Raw genomic sequence first — 19,311 nt, 5'->3', positions numbered from 1 at the left:
GTTTAAGGAACTTGTTACAAATAACTACAAACGTGACATTGGCTTATCTTTGTAAAGCCAGACGAGAAAAAAAAAAAGTCTTGTACTTGGCAAATTACCTTAAATCCTTGTCAACATAGACAAGTCTGACTTGGTCTGGCCTGTTAATTTTTTTCTCCCATATTAAATATTTCAACATCTTTAATATATTTCAACAAAGCGTGCCTCTTTAAATTTAAATAATGTTCTATTAATTAATAGTTTAATATAACTTACAATTTATTCCTTCAGATACCTTCATTTATGGCAACTGTTTTTCCCTGGTAACATTAAGAAACGATAATTGTTGTCTATTATTGGTAAGAAACCTGGTTTGTGATGTAATGTGTTGTATGTACACGGTGTTTTGTCAGAATATTTTGATTAGCATTTTGCCCTTTGTGCCTTTAGACGCCTGGGCAGTGCTCCGGTTTGGTCACATTTGGTTACATTCACGGTGGATAGTGCATAGTGACACAGTGGGTTTAAATAAAAAAGAGCAAATCAATATAATCACACTAATTTATTTGTCACTTCACTCAACATATTAATAATCACTCTCATTTATTTGTTACTGGTTATAATAGTTATCTAATTACACCACTTTATTAACACAAATAATAACATAGTTAGGTACTTAGGTACTGAGTCATGACTCATGACATGCTCATGACTCACTTTAAATAAAACTATTGATAGAAAGATTCAAACATCAAACATGTGTTGTGCTTTCCTTGTCAAGAAAATAGAAAATAAAATCGTGTGGTGACTGGTGAGTTTAGTTGTGACTGATGACCCAAAAATCAAAATGATATTATACCGGGTAGAAACAGGTGGAAACCAGAAGTGGGAACTATAAGTTTGCGTGATTTTTTAGGGTTCCGTAGGTACCTCAAAAGGAAAAAAGGAACCCTATTATGATCACTTCGTTGTCTGTCTGTCAAGAAACCTGTAGGGTACTTCTCGTTGACCTAGAATCATGAAAGGATTCCTTTTCAACTTTTGAAGCACGGAACCCTAAAAATAATGTTTGCGGCGCGCATGTTACAATGTAGGTACAATTACTATATGTAGGTATGTACTATGTAGGACCTACATAGTACATACCTACCTAATATACTTACTGTGTACTTAGTAAAAGCTTGGTTATTTATTCGTTTCTGACATTCTGACTGATTAAAATAAAGAGCTTATTTTTTAATTGCGTCTCAACAGCCACACAAATAAAAAAATTGCCATGCCTTACTACTGCAGTATTTGTGAAATTAATGTGCCGTATAATGAGTACAATATACGAGAGCACTTAAATGGACGACGTCACGCTGAAAACTTAAGAGATTCTAGTGATGATGGAGATGATAATGATGATGACTATGATGATGAGATACAGCCCTATTATTGCGACATCTGTGATGTAAACGTGCCAAACAATGAATTTAACATAAGACAACATTTGAATGGACAACCCCACGCTGAAAACTTGAGAGACACTAGTGATGATGAAGATGACGACGATGATGATGAGATACAGCCCTATTACTGCGACATCTGCGATGTAAACGTACCAAATAACGATTTTAACATAAAAGAGCACTTAAATGGACGACGCCATGCTGAAAACTTACGAGGTTCTGGTGATGATGATGATAGTGATGACGACGATGATGATGATGAGATACAACCCTATTATTGCGACATCTGTGATGTGAACGTGCCAAACAATGAATATAACATAAGACAACATTTGAACGGACAACGCCACGCTGAAAACTTGAGAGATTCTAGTGATGATGACGACGATGATGATGAGATACAGCCCTATTACTGTGACATCTGCGATGTAAACGTGCCAAATAACGATTTTAACATAGGAGAACACTTAAATGGACGACGTCATGCTGAAAATTTAAGAGCTTATAGACGGTCAACGATACCATCATCATCATCATCATCAGACTGGTGATGGGTTTCACTATTATACGTGCTATTAAGTAGGTACTCACTGTTATAATATTACGTGCGTTTTATTAGGTAGGGTGCCGTACCACAAAATGGAACCCAGGATCACTTTGTTGTCTGTCTGTCTGTCTGTCTGTCTGTCTGTCTGTCTGTATGTCCATCTGTTGTGTCTGTCAAGAAAACCTTTGCTACCTGCCAAATTATGAAATTTGGCAGGTGGCAAAAGTGGCACAGACTCGACCACAGGACTCGACCTTGTCTCTCTCATAAATTATGTAGTAGCAGTCCGCGCCACGTCTCGCCCTGTCACTAAAACTAATCTGAAACTTCTTGTCGGTCTATTGAAGAAACATGTACATGGTACATTGCCAGTACATTGCGTCTACGCGTCTCATCTTCCCACTATCATTAATTAAATGCATTATGTTAATAAATAATAAAAAATTAAATTGTTAGTAGATAAGCACATATATAATATACTTTATTGTTATAAGTTAAGTAAGTTTATGTTAGTTAAATAGCCAAACAGTCAAGTACAATTATTAAGTAATTTTATATTAGGTAAGTACTTACCTATATTGAATTAAGGGCAAGTAGAAAGTTTTTGTTTTTAAGTATTTGTTAAAGCATGAGCAGGTGATAGAATAAGAAAAGCAGCATTTTATGTAATTTTATATAGATAGGTACGCTAAAAATTTATATAAGTATTTACCATTATATTTTTTACTAGCGACCCGCCCCGGCTTCGCACGGGTGGACATTTATTTTTTCTATTTTCCGGGATAAAATATAGCCTATACGGATTCGGAAGAATCCCTCTAAGTAATGGTAAAAGAAATTTTGAAATCGGTCCAGTAGTTTTTGAGCCTATTCAATACAAACATACAAAAATACAAAGGTTTCCTCTTTATAATATTAGTATAGACAAACCCCTTTTTCAATCGCGCTTGACCCAATTTCCCACAAGCAAGATGTTACAAAGTAGTTATATGGATCAGGTTTTATGGTGGTTTTTATTACCTAAATAACCTGGAATAACCAGAAAAATTATAACTTAGGCTATGAACATAAGTAGGTAGTTAATTATATAGGTAAGTACTAAGTACCGTGTAAGTACCTACTCAAATACTTTATTTTTTTACGATGTTGAATAAACGTTTGTTATGATTGTTATGAAGTAAATAAAGACTGTGTATTACCTACTTACATTTTCTATAATACCTATCATTTTATTTTCAACTATTCAAAGCCTTTTCAGCAAATCTTCGGCAAACATTTGTTCGGTGTCGATCGTATAATTTAGGTAACATTCGCAAAGCATTTGCCCGCATCAAAGGAATTTAAAGCCTACAATCCGGCCGGCTGCTTGAATCTGCAGTCCGATAAGGCTCTCTTGGCACTTGGGCATTTGGATGTTCGTAGTTGTAGCACAGAATAATATAGGACGTAATATGGTTGTAGCACAAAGGTTGCCAGCAAATAAAATCTTAACTTTAGGAATATCTTTAAAATTGAGTGTTTTAACTTATTTTCACTGAAAGAAAAATTAGGAAAGCCGTTCCTGTTTGTACATCGAAAACGAATTTTATAAACCATTGGCCAGGAACTTACAACATGCTTGCAACCTATCATATTTACATGCTCAAGTCGCTCAAGTACTATATTTACCTCGTGTTACATATTATAGCTGTAAAAGATACAGACACATTTATTCGGTATATTTTATTATCAGGATTATCGTAAACTTATGTGTATGGAAAGGCTTTAATATTTAAAAAAAACTCGGCCAAGTGCGAATCAGACTCGCGCATTGAGCGTTCCGTACTCGGGTATTTTTTCCAACATTTTGCACGATGAATTAAAAACTATCATAGTTACTCGTACATAAAAATCTGTTTTAGAATGTAAGTTTAAGTAAAGTCCATGCATATGGTACCCCACTTGGTATAGTTATCTAACTTTGAAAATTTAAACACATTTTAATTATGTAACCACAAATTCGCGGGTTTCAGATTTATTCCTGTAATTGTGCTTTAAGACCTAACTACCTTCCTGCCAAATTTCATGATTCTAGGTCAACGGGAAGTACCCTATAGGTTTCTTGACAGACAGTCAGACAGACAACAAAGTGATCCTATAAGGGTTCCGTTTTTCCTTTTGAGGTACGGCACCCTAAAAACAGTGTTTTTTTTTGTAGCAACACCACATAGCGAACCAGCGTGTCACTATAGGTATAATATGTCCTTTTACTTACAAGATGGCGGCACTTTTTTTTTTCTCTCTCGTCTGGCTTTACAAAGATTAGCCAATGTCAAGTTTGTAGTTATTTGTACCAACTTAGGGAAACTATACAAGTATGGACCCCGTCTGTGCCAGCGCTCGCCGACACACGCACGGCACCCACTTAGAGCGCTTTTCAGTCAGTTTTAACAAAAAAAAAAAAACACTCCAAAAAGGCAGAGCACGCCCGCCAGCACCAACACAGACGAAGTCCTGGCGGCACTTTACAAGACAAGATGGGTTAGTTCCGAATTTGGCCACGCTGCAAACGCGTGTCTCGTCCACACGCTTGCCAGTGCTTGCTGTTTGCTGTTTGTCGCAACCATGTGACACCGCCATCAGATTCACGACATAAAATTATCACTTGGCAACTTCTTGGCAACGCTGAGAAAAACAGTTGAAACTTGTGAAGTTTGAAACTTAGGAAGTTTTTAATTTTCAATACCTACAAAAATGAAGCAACAAATACAATAATGTATTTCTTTTCTTAAAATGTTTTAAAGAGTAGTTAAAAGTCAGGCCGAATTGAAAATTGATTTTAATTTGATATAAGAGTTTTCAGTTTTTTAGAAACGTTTTGATTGTGCTACAATGGAAGTTGACGGTGTTGAAGAAAGCAATGTTAAAAACCATCCGGACGGTGCTAAGTTTGCGAATTTAAAGGCTTTTGTGAATGCTGCGCGTGAATTTGAAGCCACTCATAGTGAATCTTCTATTAATTTGATGACTCGATACTTGGGGGTAAGATGCTGTTATGTTTTTGAATTAGCTCTACCTGGATTTTTAATCATAGATTTTACTTGATTATTAATATAATATTGTAGTTTTTGTATTGAAGCAGTTTCATGGCCGAGATTTGTTCTTATGTGCTGCTACTTTGTAAAGTTTAATATGTGTTTTGAATCTGAACGTGTTTATTTACAGCTTATGGCTTCATCATGTGATCTGTCAATATTTTCGCCTGGTAGAATCGAAGTATGCGCATTCTTTAGTTCATTATGGCGTGTTATGCGCGATGCAAGGGGACCTCACTGGGCTGGTGTAGCAGTTCTAACTCGGGCATGTATTGAGCCTAGTGCAAGGCATGCTCTTACACACACATATAAGTATGTTATAAAATTGGAAATCACACTTATGAATAAATAAGTTTTAAAGACTAGAGAAGATTATTATTAGTACCTACTGGAGAGATGTTTCTGTAAAAAAATCCATCTGTGAGGAAATATTTTACTAAATTATAATTTTCTTTTAGCATAAGTGTAGTCCCATAGTAGGAAGAAAAGTAAATAAAAATTCCAAATAGGCAAACTTTTGCAAGCTATTTTGATAAAATATAGTTACTTAATTGCTGTTTATTATTACAGATTTATACCAATCTTAGCAAAATTACTATCTGACACAGTGTCAAATGATAAGAAAATAAAACTACTTTCAGTGATGCAGGTATGAATGGTCTGAACAATTATTGTTTTGTGAAAAAGTCTCATTTTCTAACATGTCTTTGGTGCTATCAAGGGTCTTCTTAATATCCAAATATATTTGACGCATAAGTTATTGCAAAACAAGTTGTGTTCTGGTTTTGTAGTCACAGTCATATTACGCTTCACATTGGACTACTTTTTTGCATGTGCTATACTAGTTTTAATGTTTATTCTCAGGACATCTCATATGGAATTAAAATTAGCTGGCAAGAATGTTATCTCCCTAGACTAATGAAGCAGTTGACTGAGTGGATAACTCAACCAATGGTAGAACCACAGCACAGGACAATCGGTCACAAATCACTTACGGTGCTAGTCAACGTGTGTTATGGAAATCTGCCAGCTATCTATGCTTTGATGAGGACAGTTGATACAAAGAACTTTGTTAATCACCTGATAAGTTTGAAGGTGATTTTTTTTTTTAAATTTAATAACAAGGAAAAATAATAACCTGGACTGGAAGTTTAACCTACCTACTTTCTTCCAAACCTTGAGGGCAGAGAGCGTTTCTTAGAGGGAAGAGGTTTTACAAAATTGATGGATTTTGAACTAGCGACAGGCCTCAGCTTTGCTAGCGAAAATAAATCCTCTTTTCCTTATTACATAGGAATATCGAAATATGCCAACTTATTCTTTGTTTAGTCATTGTGAAGGAAACCCTTGCAAAATTTCTGTTTTCGAGTTGCAAGGTTTTGGGCTGGGCCATCATTAATTTTATCCACACAAACAAGTCCACCCTAGTTTTGTAATACCTATTCTACCTTTACAATCTCTCCCACTACCAAGGGTCGCATATAGTATATTAAAAAGTCTATCAGTGCCAAAGTCAGGACTTTAAAAAAAAAAAAAAGAATATTAGCCATTCTAATCATGATTTATACTCTGCTTTCCCCTCCAATTAAGCGTAAAGCTTGTGCTAGGAGTGGGTACAACAGTTATAGTGCAACAGGTGGAGTTTGAACCCCCCAGCTTTCGGAATTCATTCTGCTCCTCAACCGTTAAGCTATCGAGGCTCAAGGATTTAAGTATGTTTTAGGATGGGGGTTATGGTGGTGTAGAAGTGTGCCGCTTGCTACTGTGCCTGTCTAATGGCACACGAGGGTCGGCAAACACAAGGCAACCTGATGTCACTCACAGTTACTTGTCCTGCACTATGAAGACGTTCAACAAAGCTATTGTGTAAGTAATTTATACTAATGAATGATTTAAGGCTTCTGGTTCATGATGCTGGAGTCGCGCCTGTGGGACCGTAAGTTAGCGTCATCATCATGACCAACCGATTTCCGGCCCACTACTGACAATGATTCTGCTCCAAGAATGAGAAGGGTTTAGGCGATAATCTGCCATGATGGCTGATTGGCAGATTTCACAGACCTTTGAAAATATCATGAGGAACTATGCACTGTGAACTATTAGCTGATGTCCACGTGGATTTAGGGTTTTAACAATCCAATGGGAACTTTTTATTTTCCGGGATAAAACCTGTGTTAATCCATGCTATAATCTACCTCCATTCTCAGCCAAATCCATCTGTATGTTTTGCGTGAAAGTGTTACAAACATACATACACTCAGCTTTCGCCTTTATAATATTTGTGTGATTTTCAGTGAAAGGGATGCAACACAGTTACTCCATGCGTACACATTCATCAATGACTTGTGTTCAGACAGTGATGTCAAAAGTTTTGTACTTACGTATCCTGATTTTTCGGCAACTCTTCAAGATTCTTTAAAGGTAACAACCCCTTCACGCATTAAATAATTATTTTAATAACTAGCTGATACCCGCAACTACGTCCGGGTGGATTTGAAAAGGATGCTAAATACTTATTAAGGTTTTGTACCCAAAGTGTGCCAATGGTACCCCATTGTCACACTCCTCCTCCGTTGTCCTTCCATCTGTCTGTCAGCGGGCTGTATCTCATGAATTGTTATACGTAGAGAGTTGAAATTTTGACAGAGTGAATATTTCAATTGCTGCTATAACAACAAATAATACAAAATTTGGAATGGCCACCTGTAAATTTAAAAAAAAATACATATTCTTGCACAATGGCATGGAACTCTTCGTGCGCGAGTCCAACTCACATTAGACCGGTTTTTGAGGATTCGTCATTCATCATTGTATTTGTATGATTTTCAGAATATTGACGAATTATGCAAGTTGGTCCCAGATGACACGGGTGAGCCGGAAGCCAGTTGTTTACGTCACGTATTGAAGTTCATTAACGTCTTAGTTAATTTGGGTAAGCTCTTTAGGCAAGTAGGTTTGGATTTGATATTTTTAAAGTTCTGTACCTCAAAAGGAAAAAAGGACCCCCTATAAGGATCATTTCATTGTCTATCTGTCAGCCCATCTGTCAAGAAAACCTGTAGGGTACTTCCCGTTGGCCTAGTCATGAAATTGGCGGTAGGTAGGTCTTATAGCACAAGTAAAGGAAAAAATCTGAAAACTGAATTTGTGGTTCCATCACCAAAAAAAAAATGTGTTCATGAACAAATAATTAGTATTTTCAACTTTCAAAGTAAGATTACTATACAAAGTGGGGTATCATATGAAAAGGCTTTACTTGTACATTTTAAAACAGATTTAGATATATTTTTATGCCTAATAGTTTTTTATATATCGAGCAAAATGTCGAAAAAATACAACTATAGTACGGAGCCCTCGGTGCGCGAGACTGACTCGGACATGGCCGGTTATTTTAAATTTTCTTGCCAGTACATATACTTGCTAGGTTAAAATAAGGATATTATAAATTGTGTTTACAGATCTATACTCCCTGCGAAGCCAACACAGCCAGCTGGTCTGTCTGTGTATGAAGGCGAGTCGGACTTGCTTGCCAGAGTCCTTGGAGCTCTTTGCAGCTATTGTATCACAATATAGAGGTAGATACCAGAAATATACACCAATAGATAGGCCCAACTGTCTACTCTATCCACTGAAAGAAGTTAGTGTAACACTCTCTCTGTTACGTAATCCCTTACAAATGACAGCCAAAACTCTCAGTGGACGTGTACCATTTTCAGACGCACTGTCTGTCTGTCTGTCCGTCTGTTGTGTATGTCAAGAAAACCTATAGGGTATTTCCCGTTGACCTAGAATCATGAAATTTGGCATGTAGTTAGACCTTTTAGCACAAGTAAAGGGAAAATCTGAAAACCGTGAATTTGCACTTACATCATAAAAAAATAGTTAAAATTGTTAGTCTTAGTATGATGGTATGGAACCCTTCGTTTGCGAGTCCAACTCGCACTTGACCAGTTGTTTTTTACAGATGAGGGCACTCTTCCTCGAGAACTGAATTCAGTTATCAGTGATGGGCTGCCAGCGCTGTTGGTACCTCCTGCCTTAGAACCAGGAAAAGCTGGATTACAATGGGTATGTGTTTTTTTATTTTGTTCTCTTTAATATATTTTGTTAAATAAAAATATCGATCTTAAATCTGCCCTGTAGAAGGGGCGGACCAACAAATTCCTGAAAGGCCGGCAACGCATCGGCGGTACCTCTAGTGCTGCATATATCAATATATTTATTACAACATAGTTTATGGCGCTCAAATAGAAGCTGACAGTATTTTTCTTGTTAGCAATCTTTTGAAATATCTAATACTTTAATAAAATTACAGTTACAAGTAGTAGGAGCACTGTGTGAATCGAGTGAGACCCAAGAGCGCGTGTTACAAGAAGTGACACCCGATTCATTTGAAGACACTTTGTATGGTGTACTGCAGTATACGTCACAGGTAACATATTTTTTTCAATGAATTTGCTCGTAAGTTTCTCTAATTTAACACAGCTATTAAAATTTTGATTTATGTTATTATTAGGTTGTCATAAAAATGTGGCATAACTTACTTATAATTTTTTACTCTGTGCATGTGTATCATAAAATATAACTATTATTATTGGACAGTTCCAGAAATAGTGTTCTTTCAAGTTTTGACAACTATTTTAAGAGCAAATCTGAAAATTTTAAGTATAGAATGTACCGGCTATACTCATGTATTTAGTCGATGTACACCGTCACAGCGGTCCGTAAAAGCCGCGGTGCGTGCGGCACGTGCAGCTCGTAGTCTCGACGCGCAGTGAGCCGAGTCATTATGATAAAGGACCCCGGATGGGTTTAGAACTAGACGGACTTACATTGACTAAATACGAGAGTATAGCTGCTAAATTCTATACTTAAAATGGGAATCACTCACGATAGTTTAAACATTAAAATGTTAATTTGGACTTGCGATCGATTTTGAGTTGGTCAATATTATGTGTAAAAATGATATGTTTGTAGAATGGTCCAGTGGGAACGGAGGCCGGCGCGCAGTGCGTGGTGGTCGCGTGTCGCGCCGGGCTGGCTCTAGCGCCTCTCTCGCGGCACTGGGAGGCTGCCTTCGCGAGGATGCTGGCACATCATCAGGTTACTATAGTCCTGGGTCCTAGTTTGTCTTAGAATTAGACCTTGCCAATACAACGCGTGGTGGTAGCGACGCTTTTTCTAGAAATTATAGAGTTCAATGAATTTGATTTCAGTGTCAGGTTGTGCCCTGACATTCCTGATCTCCTAGTAGTTGTGAATACTGTAATACAGTATTTTGTGAGACGTGGCCCTCATTCCCAATGAACTGAAATAAATTCGCTTACTGGGTACGAATCGCTGGCTTAGGCTGAGATCTGATAAAACGAGTTATATGGCTGCCACAAATCTGTCTCGTTTTAACGGAAACTTAAATCTAAGCAAAGTTAAAGTTCGCTCTTAGATCTCAACCTTAGTGTAGCTCTGTAGTTCACGATGTGAACCCGAAGTATGAGAGACATGAGCGAAGTGAAACGAACGTTGTTTCGTTTCGCTTCGCTCCCAATGTGTCCTGAGCTTAAAAGAACATGTTTGGGAAATGGTTGCAGGTTAGAAGATTGCTATGTGCGGGCCTCGCAAGTAATAACGGGGCGCGACGGAAACAGATCTTGCAAATCATCAAGCATCACTACTTCCCATCAGATCAGATGAATCAGGTGAAACATTTTTCAAATTCCTATTCATTAGTCATCACTACCCATTATCCATAAAATAAATACGAAAATATGTTTGTTGGTTTGTCCTTCAATCACGCCGCACCGGAGCAATAAATCTGTGATTTTTTGCATGGATATAGTTAAAAGACCGGAGAGTGACATAGATTACTTTTTATCCTGGAAAATTGGTTTCCATGGGATTTAAGCCTAACTTAAGGTGCATGAGACGGGTCTGTCCGCGAAATTCAAATTTAATTTGGTTTTTCGCAATTTGTAAACTAATATGACAAAGTAGGCTTATGGCACTTTAATTGCGCCAATAGCAGTATCATCCTCACAGCTTTATGTAAAAATCTTTACTTGAAAAGGTCCAGTTTAAGAAATTAGTTATAGTACTTGTTATAGTATCGACTAATTTGTGAGTGACTTATGTCAAACTTATTATTTTGACTAGTTGGTATCGTTAAGGTATCGTTTTTATCTCTATCTCTCACGGAAAAAAAATAAAGATTTACGCAATTACCCTCGAAGATGCGCGCCACCGCCGTAAGTATGTTTCTTTGGATCATGTCCAAGTGAACTGGCCTGGTTCAAGCTCTCTTCAATAACTGGTTTCCTCACAGATCTTTGGAGAGAGCCTCCACAATATATCGGACGTGAGTGTGGAGAGCGTATCGCCGCGAGTCGACACGGACAGCGAGAGCCTGTGGGCGACGGAGCGACTCACACCCAGTCAGGAGCTTGCCGTCAACGACCTCATAGCCAGGCTGAACGACGCCTTGCAAGCTGGCAAGGTATTCAATAGATAATAATAATCTCAACACTGTACAAAGATTCTACGTGATGTGGAAACGTTGCGCATTGTCGCACAATCTCGCATGGATAGTGCATAAATTTTGATAAAGGTCTGGCCATATTTGCTCTTTGTGTCAACTGTCATCTCAAAAGTATGATTTTAGTCATATTTTAGTCCTTAATCCAAGGGTTAACCGTACTTTTGGTATGACAGTTGACACAGAGCAAATATGGCGAGTCCTTTCTCAAAATATATGCATCATACATTATTTGGATGCCTTAGGCCTCGTTTAGGGAAATGCGAGTCGCTGCGTGGCGTGTTGTGGCTTCTGCGCCACGTGGCACGTGAGTCATTTTCGACCTCGAGCAGTTTTTGAGCAATTATTATAGTTTATAACCACGATTATTTTGTTGTTTACAGATAAACGACATAGCGACCTCAAGCGCAATGGAACTATACGGCTACAAGATGACGTGCTTAGAACAGAGGCTCCATTCGCATGCTGTCACTTTACAAGTATAATGCTCTATTCTCTATAAAATATAGCGTATAATTATTTATTAGTATTATTGCATGAGATAAAAGTAAAAAGTCTATGTTACAATTTTATCTAAGACCATTTTAAAAGCTATAATTCTAATGTATAATTTTAACATTGCTGTTGCCAACGTCCATACCATGTTGAATACACCGGTTCTCGTCCGATCACCGAAGTTAAGCAACATCGGGCGCGGTCAGTACTTGGATGGGTGACCGCCTGGGAACACCGCGTGATGTTGGCTTTTTGTTTTGCAAATACAAAATACCTAATGAAATAAACTTGCTAGATTATGTAATAAAAGAAACTGTCATCTCGTAGATTGTTCTGTAAAATGGGGATCTCCCGAATGAGAGGTGGAGTTTATGAGTTTATTAAAAGCCAGATGTAATTAAATCATACCTTCGCAGAGTGCAACAGAACACACCGCGTCCCTGCAGCACGCGCTGGCGTTGATGCAAGCCACCAACACTTCGCAACAAGACGTGTTATACACTACGCAGATGCAAAATGAGAAGTTAGACCTATTGTTTTTTACTTGCTTCGTACTCCAAATTAACAAAAGTTTTGTGATTGCATTACAAGTACATAAATCATTATCATCATATAATCATTATTATATTCATCAATAGCTTAAAATAGCTTAAAACAGTCCACTGTTGGATCAAATGTATACTTCTTTAATATCCATAATAATAATATTATTATAATAGTGTCTGTCTTGTTTATCTGTATATTATCGTTTCACATCCATTCTGGAGACGGACATAGACTACTTTTTATCCCGGAAAAATCAAGAAGATTTTTAGAAAACCTAAATTCACGCGGATGAAATCGTGAGCACTATCTAGTTTTTCTGTGGTATTGCATAATAATCAAGAAAAAATTGCTTCTAAACATTAATTTCTTTAGTATAGCTATAAGCATCGATGGTTCAGTGGTAGAATGCTCGCCTGCCACGCGGGCGGCCCGGGTTCGATTCCCGGTCGATGCATGTTCCTTTTTTACTTTGTTTTTTTTTAATCATAATTTTTTACTCTTATAAATTAAAAAAGAAATAGAAATAATATGTTTTGATTGATATACCTATTAACATCAATACTTTTGATGTTCAATAATTTGCATGTTATAGATATAAAAGGACAATAGAAGAGTTACATAAACAACTTGAAGATGCGGGGAAAACGTTACAAAGTTTCCGTGCCAAACTAGCAGGCGAAAGGCTCGACAAAGAAAACCAGAAAGAAACCCTGCACAAAGAATTCAGATCCCAAATCGCTGTATGTATTTACTATTTAACATTACAGATATACCTGATGATCTATTTTTAGTTGTTTTATTCTAATAATAATATAATTATTGCATAAATTAAATTCAAATAAAACAACAATTCATGAGGTTTTTTAATTTGAAAAATAAAGTAAAAAATTTGTAGAGCCATCTTTTGTCATATTTGCTTTAAAAAATGTTTTTCCATTCTTAATATAGATGGCGTGTCTATTTTGTCATAATTTTCTCATAGTTGTTTTTGCCTTCTGAGGTAGATCATGGGTTTTTTTATTTTTAAATTAAAAAAAAACAGTATTAAGTGGCAATAATATTTGGTTTGAAGATTATAAGTAATTGATTATAACGAAGAAGAAATAAATCGTAATGTGATGAATATTTTCAACATGTTTGTTGCCAACTTCCATACCATGTTGAATACACCGGTTCTCGTCCGATCACCGAAGTTAAGCAACATCGGGCGCGGTCAGTACTTGGATGGGTGACCGCCTGGGAACACCGCGTGATGTTGGCTTTTTGCGTTTCAAAGTACAACTTATTTTTAATTTTCATGATTTCGCATACTGTAGATGCCAGTTTATTTTGTCATTAATTTTCTAATTTTATTGATATAACCAGTGACCCACGTATGGACTAATATTATATAACGAGTAGTGGCTGTTTATTAGTATCTATCTTTGTGCAGCAGCTAAATATGCAAAATGTGTGTTTACTGAGTATTCTTGTTTTCAGAGTATAGAGAGTGAGATGAAAGCTCGCGAAAAGGAAATGGAGGAACGGTGCAAACAAATGGAACTGGACAACCGAGCAGTGCAGAAGAAGTTGGAACAACAGGTTGGTATAGTGCGTAAAAAATGACTTCGGGTCTTCGGAAAAATGACTATGGGTCGACTGTCATGTTAAAAAGATTCCGACGAATTGAGAGCCTCCTTCTTTTTTTTGAAGTTGGTTAAAAAGTACAGTTCATCTTTAAAATAAGGACTAAAATCATATTTTTGACATGAAGTTTCACACATAAAGGTAAAATGGCGCGTGAGGAGTAATTTTTTGCGCATTAAGCTTTTTTGTATTCTGTATTATGGAAATATACCTACTGAACGAGTTTGTAATGTTAAAAAAGTCTTAATCTTTCGAAAGCTCAAAAAAATGTTACTATAATATTATGTTGCTATATCAAATGTACCGTGTGGTGACAACAAATCAGAATACAGTTTTCACCACCCCTCGTCTTCCCGCGGGTGTCGTACGAGGCGACTAAGGGAATATATCGGAGGACGGGCAGCAGCGTCCTCTGTGCTACTATTACCATCTACTACGATCACCAACCTGGGCAAACTCTCATTGGTCTTTAATCCAACAGTGGACTTTTATAGGCTATTGATGATGATCAATGTAAAAACTTATCTTGTCGGCATCATGGTAAAGCTTTGGTCTGGTGATAATAACGCACAACGCTGCGGTATGCGTCGCAACGCAGCGTCACGACGCAGCATTTAGCGTCCCTGCGGTGGTGGTGGTCATTTGATTTTGCCGCAGCTACCAAGGTAGACGTGAACATGAACAATTTTTCTGTAATTTGTGCTTTGCTTGAAGAGGAAGAAGAAGAAGAATTGTTACTGCTTCTGAATTTATATAAAGAAGGATAGTTGCGAACTAATTCGATTAAATTGTCTTCGAAACAATCCATATTGACCCACGACGCACACCCGTGACGCACACCGCACACCGCAGCGTTGAACCGAGAATGACGCCGCGCTGTGCGGGAGTACACCTCCCCACTTCACCGCGCTTGCCCCTTGCCGCTGACGCATACTGCGACGGAACAAGAGAACATCCTCGACGTTTTTCATATGATTGAGTGTCCGGCAACGCATACCGCATACCGCAGCGTTGTGCGTTATGATCTAAGGTTGGGTACAGGAGGTGTAGAAAAATGAGTGAACGAGTCGATGGTTGTAATAGGACTGACTTTTATTTCATGCCACATTGGTATATATGAATGTGCTTATAAACTATTGTTACACTGTACACCTCCCATGGGGTGGTAAAAAAATTATTAATGTTATATTACATAATTTTTTTTCTTAATAGCTAAATATAAAATACAAAAACATTTTTTTTTTAAATCGTAGGGAAACAATATATTTCTTACATCTAATTACAACATTGTTATATTTTCTTACAAATACATACAGTTAATCAGTTAAGTATAGTTTAGTTCTATTTTTATGAATAACATCTATTTTTCCATTAGTATATTCTATTTTTACATTCGGTGACAAGTCTTCAATTACTTTATATGGTCCTAAATATAAATCTGATAGTTTATTGCCTGTTTCATTTTTAATTAAAATTAAATCGTTAGGCTTATATTTTATAGGATTAACATATTTGTCGTATCTAAATTTTTGTCTATATTTACTATTTATTAAATTGTTACGCGCCTCTGTTTGTGAAACTTGTAAGCGATATCTCAATTCTTGAGGATAGTTATCGTGATTGTAAAGAGGTTCTATTTTCGTTGAAAGATTGCTTGGTAGGTTACACTTTTTACCATATACTAGTTCAAAAGGTGTAAACTTTGTTGATGAATGTACAGTTGTGTTATACGCAAAACACCAAAAAGGAAGCCATGTACTCCATAAATCTGGTCTACCTTCGGTCTGAATTCTTAGAAAACTCCCTAAACTCTTATGTGAGTTTTCTAAGGCACCTATACTTTCATGGTGGTATGCTGTTGAATTTAGTTTAGAAATATTGAGTAACTTACAAACCTCTTGAAATGTTTCCGATAAAAATTCAGATCCTCGATCTGTTCCCACAATCGTTGGTATTCCATGAACAAGGATAAAGTTATTTACAAAAACACGCGCTACTTCTGTGGCTGTTTTTGTGATCAATGGGAATGCGCATACATATTTTGTTAGTTCGCATTGTAGCGTTAAAATGTATGTGTAATTATTAATATCTCTATCTAAGGGTCCAACTATATCTAAAAATATTTTTTCAAAAGCTGAATGAGCTGTTGAAGTAATTACCATGGGTTCTTTCACCGTGGTGGTATATTTTTGTTTTTGGCATTTAGGACATTTTTTTACAAAATTAATTATGTCTTTTTCCAGTCCTGGCCAGAAATAATATTTCTTTATGTTATTTAACATTCGTCTAATGCCCGCGTGGCCACTTGTGGGCAGAAGATGAAAGTCGTTTAATATAACTTTTCTATCATCCATGTTATCTATTCTATTTACGTCCTCTAAAATACATAAACGAGGTCCTTTCCATTCAATTGTATTCTTTATCTCCTCTACTAACTTCTTAACAAATATATTATTGTTATTACTTTTAATAAAATATATTTCTTCTATATTTAATCGTTCACAAAACTCACCTAGCTCTCTCACAAATGCGGCTCGCGTCAATTGCGATTGAGAAGCAGGGTTTATAAATATCGTCATTTGACCTCTGTCATATGAAAAAATATTATTTTCGCAATTAATTTTATTTTCTTGTCGCAATTTATTTAAAATTTTCGCGTCTATAAATCTTAACTCAACTGCGTTCTTTGGTTTAATATGACTGTCTACGACTATTGGCTGATCAGACCTGTCGTCGGTAGAGATCATATTATCCGAAGAAGCACTTGTATCTAACCGTTTCCTCTGTGCACGCGTCATCACATTTACACTATCACACATCTCTTTCAAATCTTTAGAACTCATAATCACTCGAGATAATGCGTCTGCAGCCACATTATCTTTACCTTTCACATACTCTATCAGATAGTCATACTCTTCCAAGGTTAATCTAAATTTAAGCAACCTACTCGAAGGGTCCTTCATACTAAACAAATAAATTAAAGGTTTGTGGTCGGTAAGAATTTTAAAAGTCCGACCGTACAAGTAAGGTCTAAAGTATTTTATTGCCCAGACCACAGCTAAAAGCTCCTTTTCAATAGTTGGATAATTCTGCTCAGCTTTGTTGAGACTTCTACTTGCGTAAGCTACTGGACGTCCATCCGAGTTTGATAAAATTGCACCTATCGCGTAACCTGATGCGTCTGTGTGAACAATAAACTGATTGCTTTTCGAAAAGTCAGGGTATTGTAGAACTGGTGGTGTCATCATACATTCCTTTAAAATATCGAAAGATTTTTGACAATTACTATCCCATATAAATTGAACTTTTTTTCTGCATAAAAGATTTAAGTTGTAAGCTTTTTCGGCAAAATTAGGTATAAACTTTCTATAATAACTAGCTAATGCGACGAATCGTCTTACTTCGTCAGCAGTTTTTGGGATGGGGTAATCTTTTATGATACTAACTTTCTGAGGGTCGGGTACGATGCCATCGCCTGACACTACGTGTCCCAAATAAAACAATTCCTTTTTGAGAAAATCACATTTTGCTGGATTTAATTTTAAGTTAACGTTACGAATTCTTTCAAACACTTCAATTAAATTTTTGTTGTGATCTGATAAGTTTCGTCCAAAAATAATTAAATCGTCAAGGTAACAAAGACATTTTTCATAGGATAAACCAGCCATTGCCATATTCATCATTCGTGAAAATGAGCTTGGGCTTGTTTTAAGACCCATAGGCATTCTGGTCATTTGATATTGGCCTGAACTAAAAGCTGTGTATTTTCTGCTAGCTGGATCGAGCTCAACATTATAAAAACCTTGATTCAAGTCTAAGTGGGTAAAGTATATACATCCTGATAATGAGTCTAATATGTCTGTTATATTCGGTAGGGGAAATTTGTCATCAATAATACAGTTATTTAATTTTCTATAGTCAATAACTAATCTCCATTTTTTCTCCGTACTTGAGTTCGATTTTTTCGGAACTAATAGAACAGGGCTAGACCATTCACTGTTACATGGTTCTATTATGCCTTGTTTAAGCATCTTATCGATTTGTTTATCCATTTCATTCTTTTGTGAATGCGGAAGTCTATAAGGCTTGGAATACACTGGTGTCGTATTGGGCTTTAAAGAAATTGAATGTTTATAAAGCTTAGTAGTGGTAAATTGGTCACCTTCAAGGTAAAATATGTCGTTATATTTTGCACATATATTTTCAATACTAGATTGCTCCTCCAAATTTAAATGGTTTAAATTTAGTAATTTGAATAAACGTTTCACTCTATTTGAGTCTCTACAGGGATTTTCAAATAAACAAACATCATAATCACTAGCCTTGTGTATAATAGGCTTTATATCCTGTAAATGAAAATCGGTTTCAGTAGTATTCAAAACTTTTATAGGTATTTTTCCGTCCTTAGGCATAACTAGCATGCTCGCGATAAAAATTCCATCTTTAATTTCGGATGCACAGACTACGCTCTCTTCAGTCATACTAGTAGTAACGTAATGCGTAGATTCAGACCTAGCTGGTATAGTCAAAAAGTTAGGTTTCTCAACTTCAATATTATTTAACAATGGTAGTATGAATTTTATTCCATTAAAGTTCAATGTTAAAATGCAATTTTCTAAGTCAATATGAGCTCCGTACAAAGAAAGAAAATCTAGACCTAAAATTCCATTGGCCATACACGGTAAAGAATCAAATACATAGAACTCATGCGGTAATTGTACACCACTTGGAGCAGATAGTGTTAAATAAACAGAGCCTTTCGCTTGGATTTGACCCCCCACGCCGTTGATTAGAATACGGCGGTCGGCTATGGGTGTATTGTTACATACTATTGTTTTGCAAACTGCTGAAATGCTTGCGCCGGTATCTAATAACCAGAAGCATCTTGTATTGTTCAAATATAATTCTACGTATTTTACATTTTTCTGTAAGGTTAATATAAAGGGTTTATTCTCGAAAAAACTGATTTTGGTTTTCAGGGGAGGATTTAATCTGACAATCCGATTCTGATCCGCCCAACATATGCATGACATTTCTAGTGTGTTTAGCTCCTCGATTTCTATA

The 19,311-nt window shown here is 36.5% G+C and overlaps 2 protein-coding genes and 3 non-coding genes across 10 annotated transcripts in view; all 5 read left to right on the top strand.

The window, feature by feature from the left end:
- The first annotated feature begins 295 nt into the window (after positions 1 to 295).
- LOC123865236 overlaps positions 296 to 19,311 on the top strand; it is a 33,534-nt gene continuing 14,518 nt past the window's right edge. For 2 of the 4 annotated variants that reach the window (XM_045906167.1, XM_045906166.1), the window contains exons 1-17: positions 4,500 to 4,998; positions 5,182 to 5,363; positions 5,622 to 5,700; positions 5,916 to 6,146; positions 6,775 to 6,917; positions 7,346 to 7,472; positions 7,881 to 7,983; positions 8,510 to 8,626; positions 9,016 to 9,119; positions 9,367 to 9,483; positions 10,029 to 10,154; positions 10,640 to 10,747; positions 11,371 to 11,541; positions 11,964 to 12,059; positions 12,492 to 12,598; positions 13,214 to 13,361; positions 14,101 to 14,202. In XM_045906167.1, the coding sequence (XP_045762123.1) occupies positions 4,849 to 4,998; positions 5,182 to 5,363; positions 5,622 to 5,700; positions 5,916 to 6,146; positions 6,775 to 6,917; positions 7,346 to 7,472; positions 7,881 to 7,983; positions 8,510 to 8,626; positions 9,016 to 9,119; positions 9,367 to 9,483; positions 10,029 to 10,154; positions 10,640 to 10,747; positions 11,371 to 11,541; positions 11,964 to 12,059; positions 12,492 to 12,598; positions 13,214 to 13,361; positions 14,101 to 14,202 (2,211 nt within the window). In that variant the 5' untranslated portion in view covers positions 4,500 to 4,848. Of the gene's footprint in view, positions 498 to 4,499; positions 4,999 to 5,181; positions 5,364 to 5,621; positions 5,701 to 5,915; positions 6,147 to 6,774; positions 6,918 to 7,345; positions 7,473 to 7,880; positions 7,984 to 8,509; positions 8,627 to 9,015; positions 9,120 to 9,366; positions 9,484 to 10,028; positions 10,155 to 10,639; positions 10,748 to 11,370; positions 11,542 to 11,963; positions 12,060 to 12,491; positions 12,599 to 13,213; positions 13,362 to 14,100; positions 14,203 to 19,311 lie in introns of those variants that run through there. The other 2 variants (XM_045906168.1, XM_045906169.1) reach the window with 2 other exon arrangements.
- On the top strand, positions 491 to 2,758 carry LOC123865260 (UBP1-associated proteins 1C-like). Of its 3 annotated transcripts, none has more exons than XM_045906214.1 (2): positions 491 to 790; positions 1,234 to 2,758. In XM_045906214.1, the coding sequence occupies exon 2, from the start codon at positions 1,256 to 1,258 to the stop codon at positions 1,979 to 1,981; it is 726 nt and encodes a 241-aa protein (XP_045762170.1). In that variant the 5' UTR covers positions 491 to 790; positions 1,234 to 1,255; the 3' UTR covers positions 1,982 to 2,758. The 3 variants fall into 3 exon arrangements, with proteins under 3 accessions (XP_045762170.1, XP_045762169.1, XP_045762168.1); XM_045906213.1 differs by having other exon boundaries at positions 1,154 to 2,758; XM_045906212.1 differs by having other exon boundaries at positions 491 to 1,069.
- Positions 12,207 to 12,325, top strand: LOC123865820. The gene has a single exon (XR_006796044.1). It is a non-coding gene; the product is annotated as a 5S ribosomal RNA (ribosomal RNA).
- Positions 13,005 to 13,075, top strand: Trnag-gcc. The gene has a single exon. It is a non-coding gene; the product is annotated as a tRNA-Gly (tRNA).
- On the top strand, positions 13,764 to 13,882 carry LOC123865821. Its single transcript, XR_006796045.1, has one exon. It is a non-coding gene; the product is annotated as a 5S ribosomal RNA (ribosomal RNA).

This window comes from Maniola jurtina, chromosome 5, assembly GCF_905333055.1.
Source record: "Maniola jurtina chromosome 5, ilManJurt1.1, whole genome shotgun sequence".
In the NCBI taxonomy this organism is placed as follows: Eukaryota; Metazoa; Arthropoda; class Insecta; order Lepidoptera; family Nymphalidae; genus Maniola; species Maniola jurtina.
This window is presented reverse-complemented; position numbering and strand designations above follow the sequence as displayed.

Excerpts from the sequence above, each read along its gene's own strand:
- LOC123865260 (XM_045906214.1), top strand. The coding sequence starts at position 1,256 with ATGCCTTACTACTGCAGTATTTGTGAAATTAATGTGCCGTATAATGAG.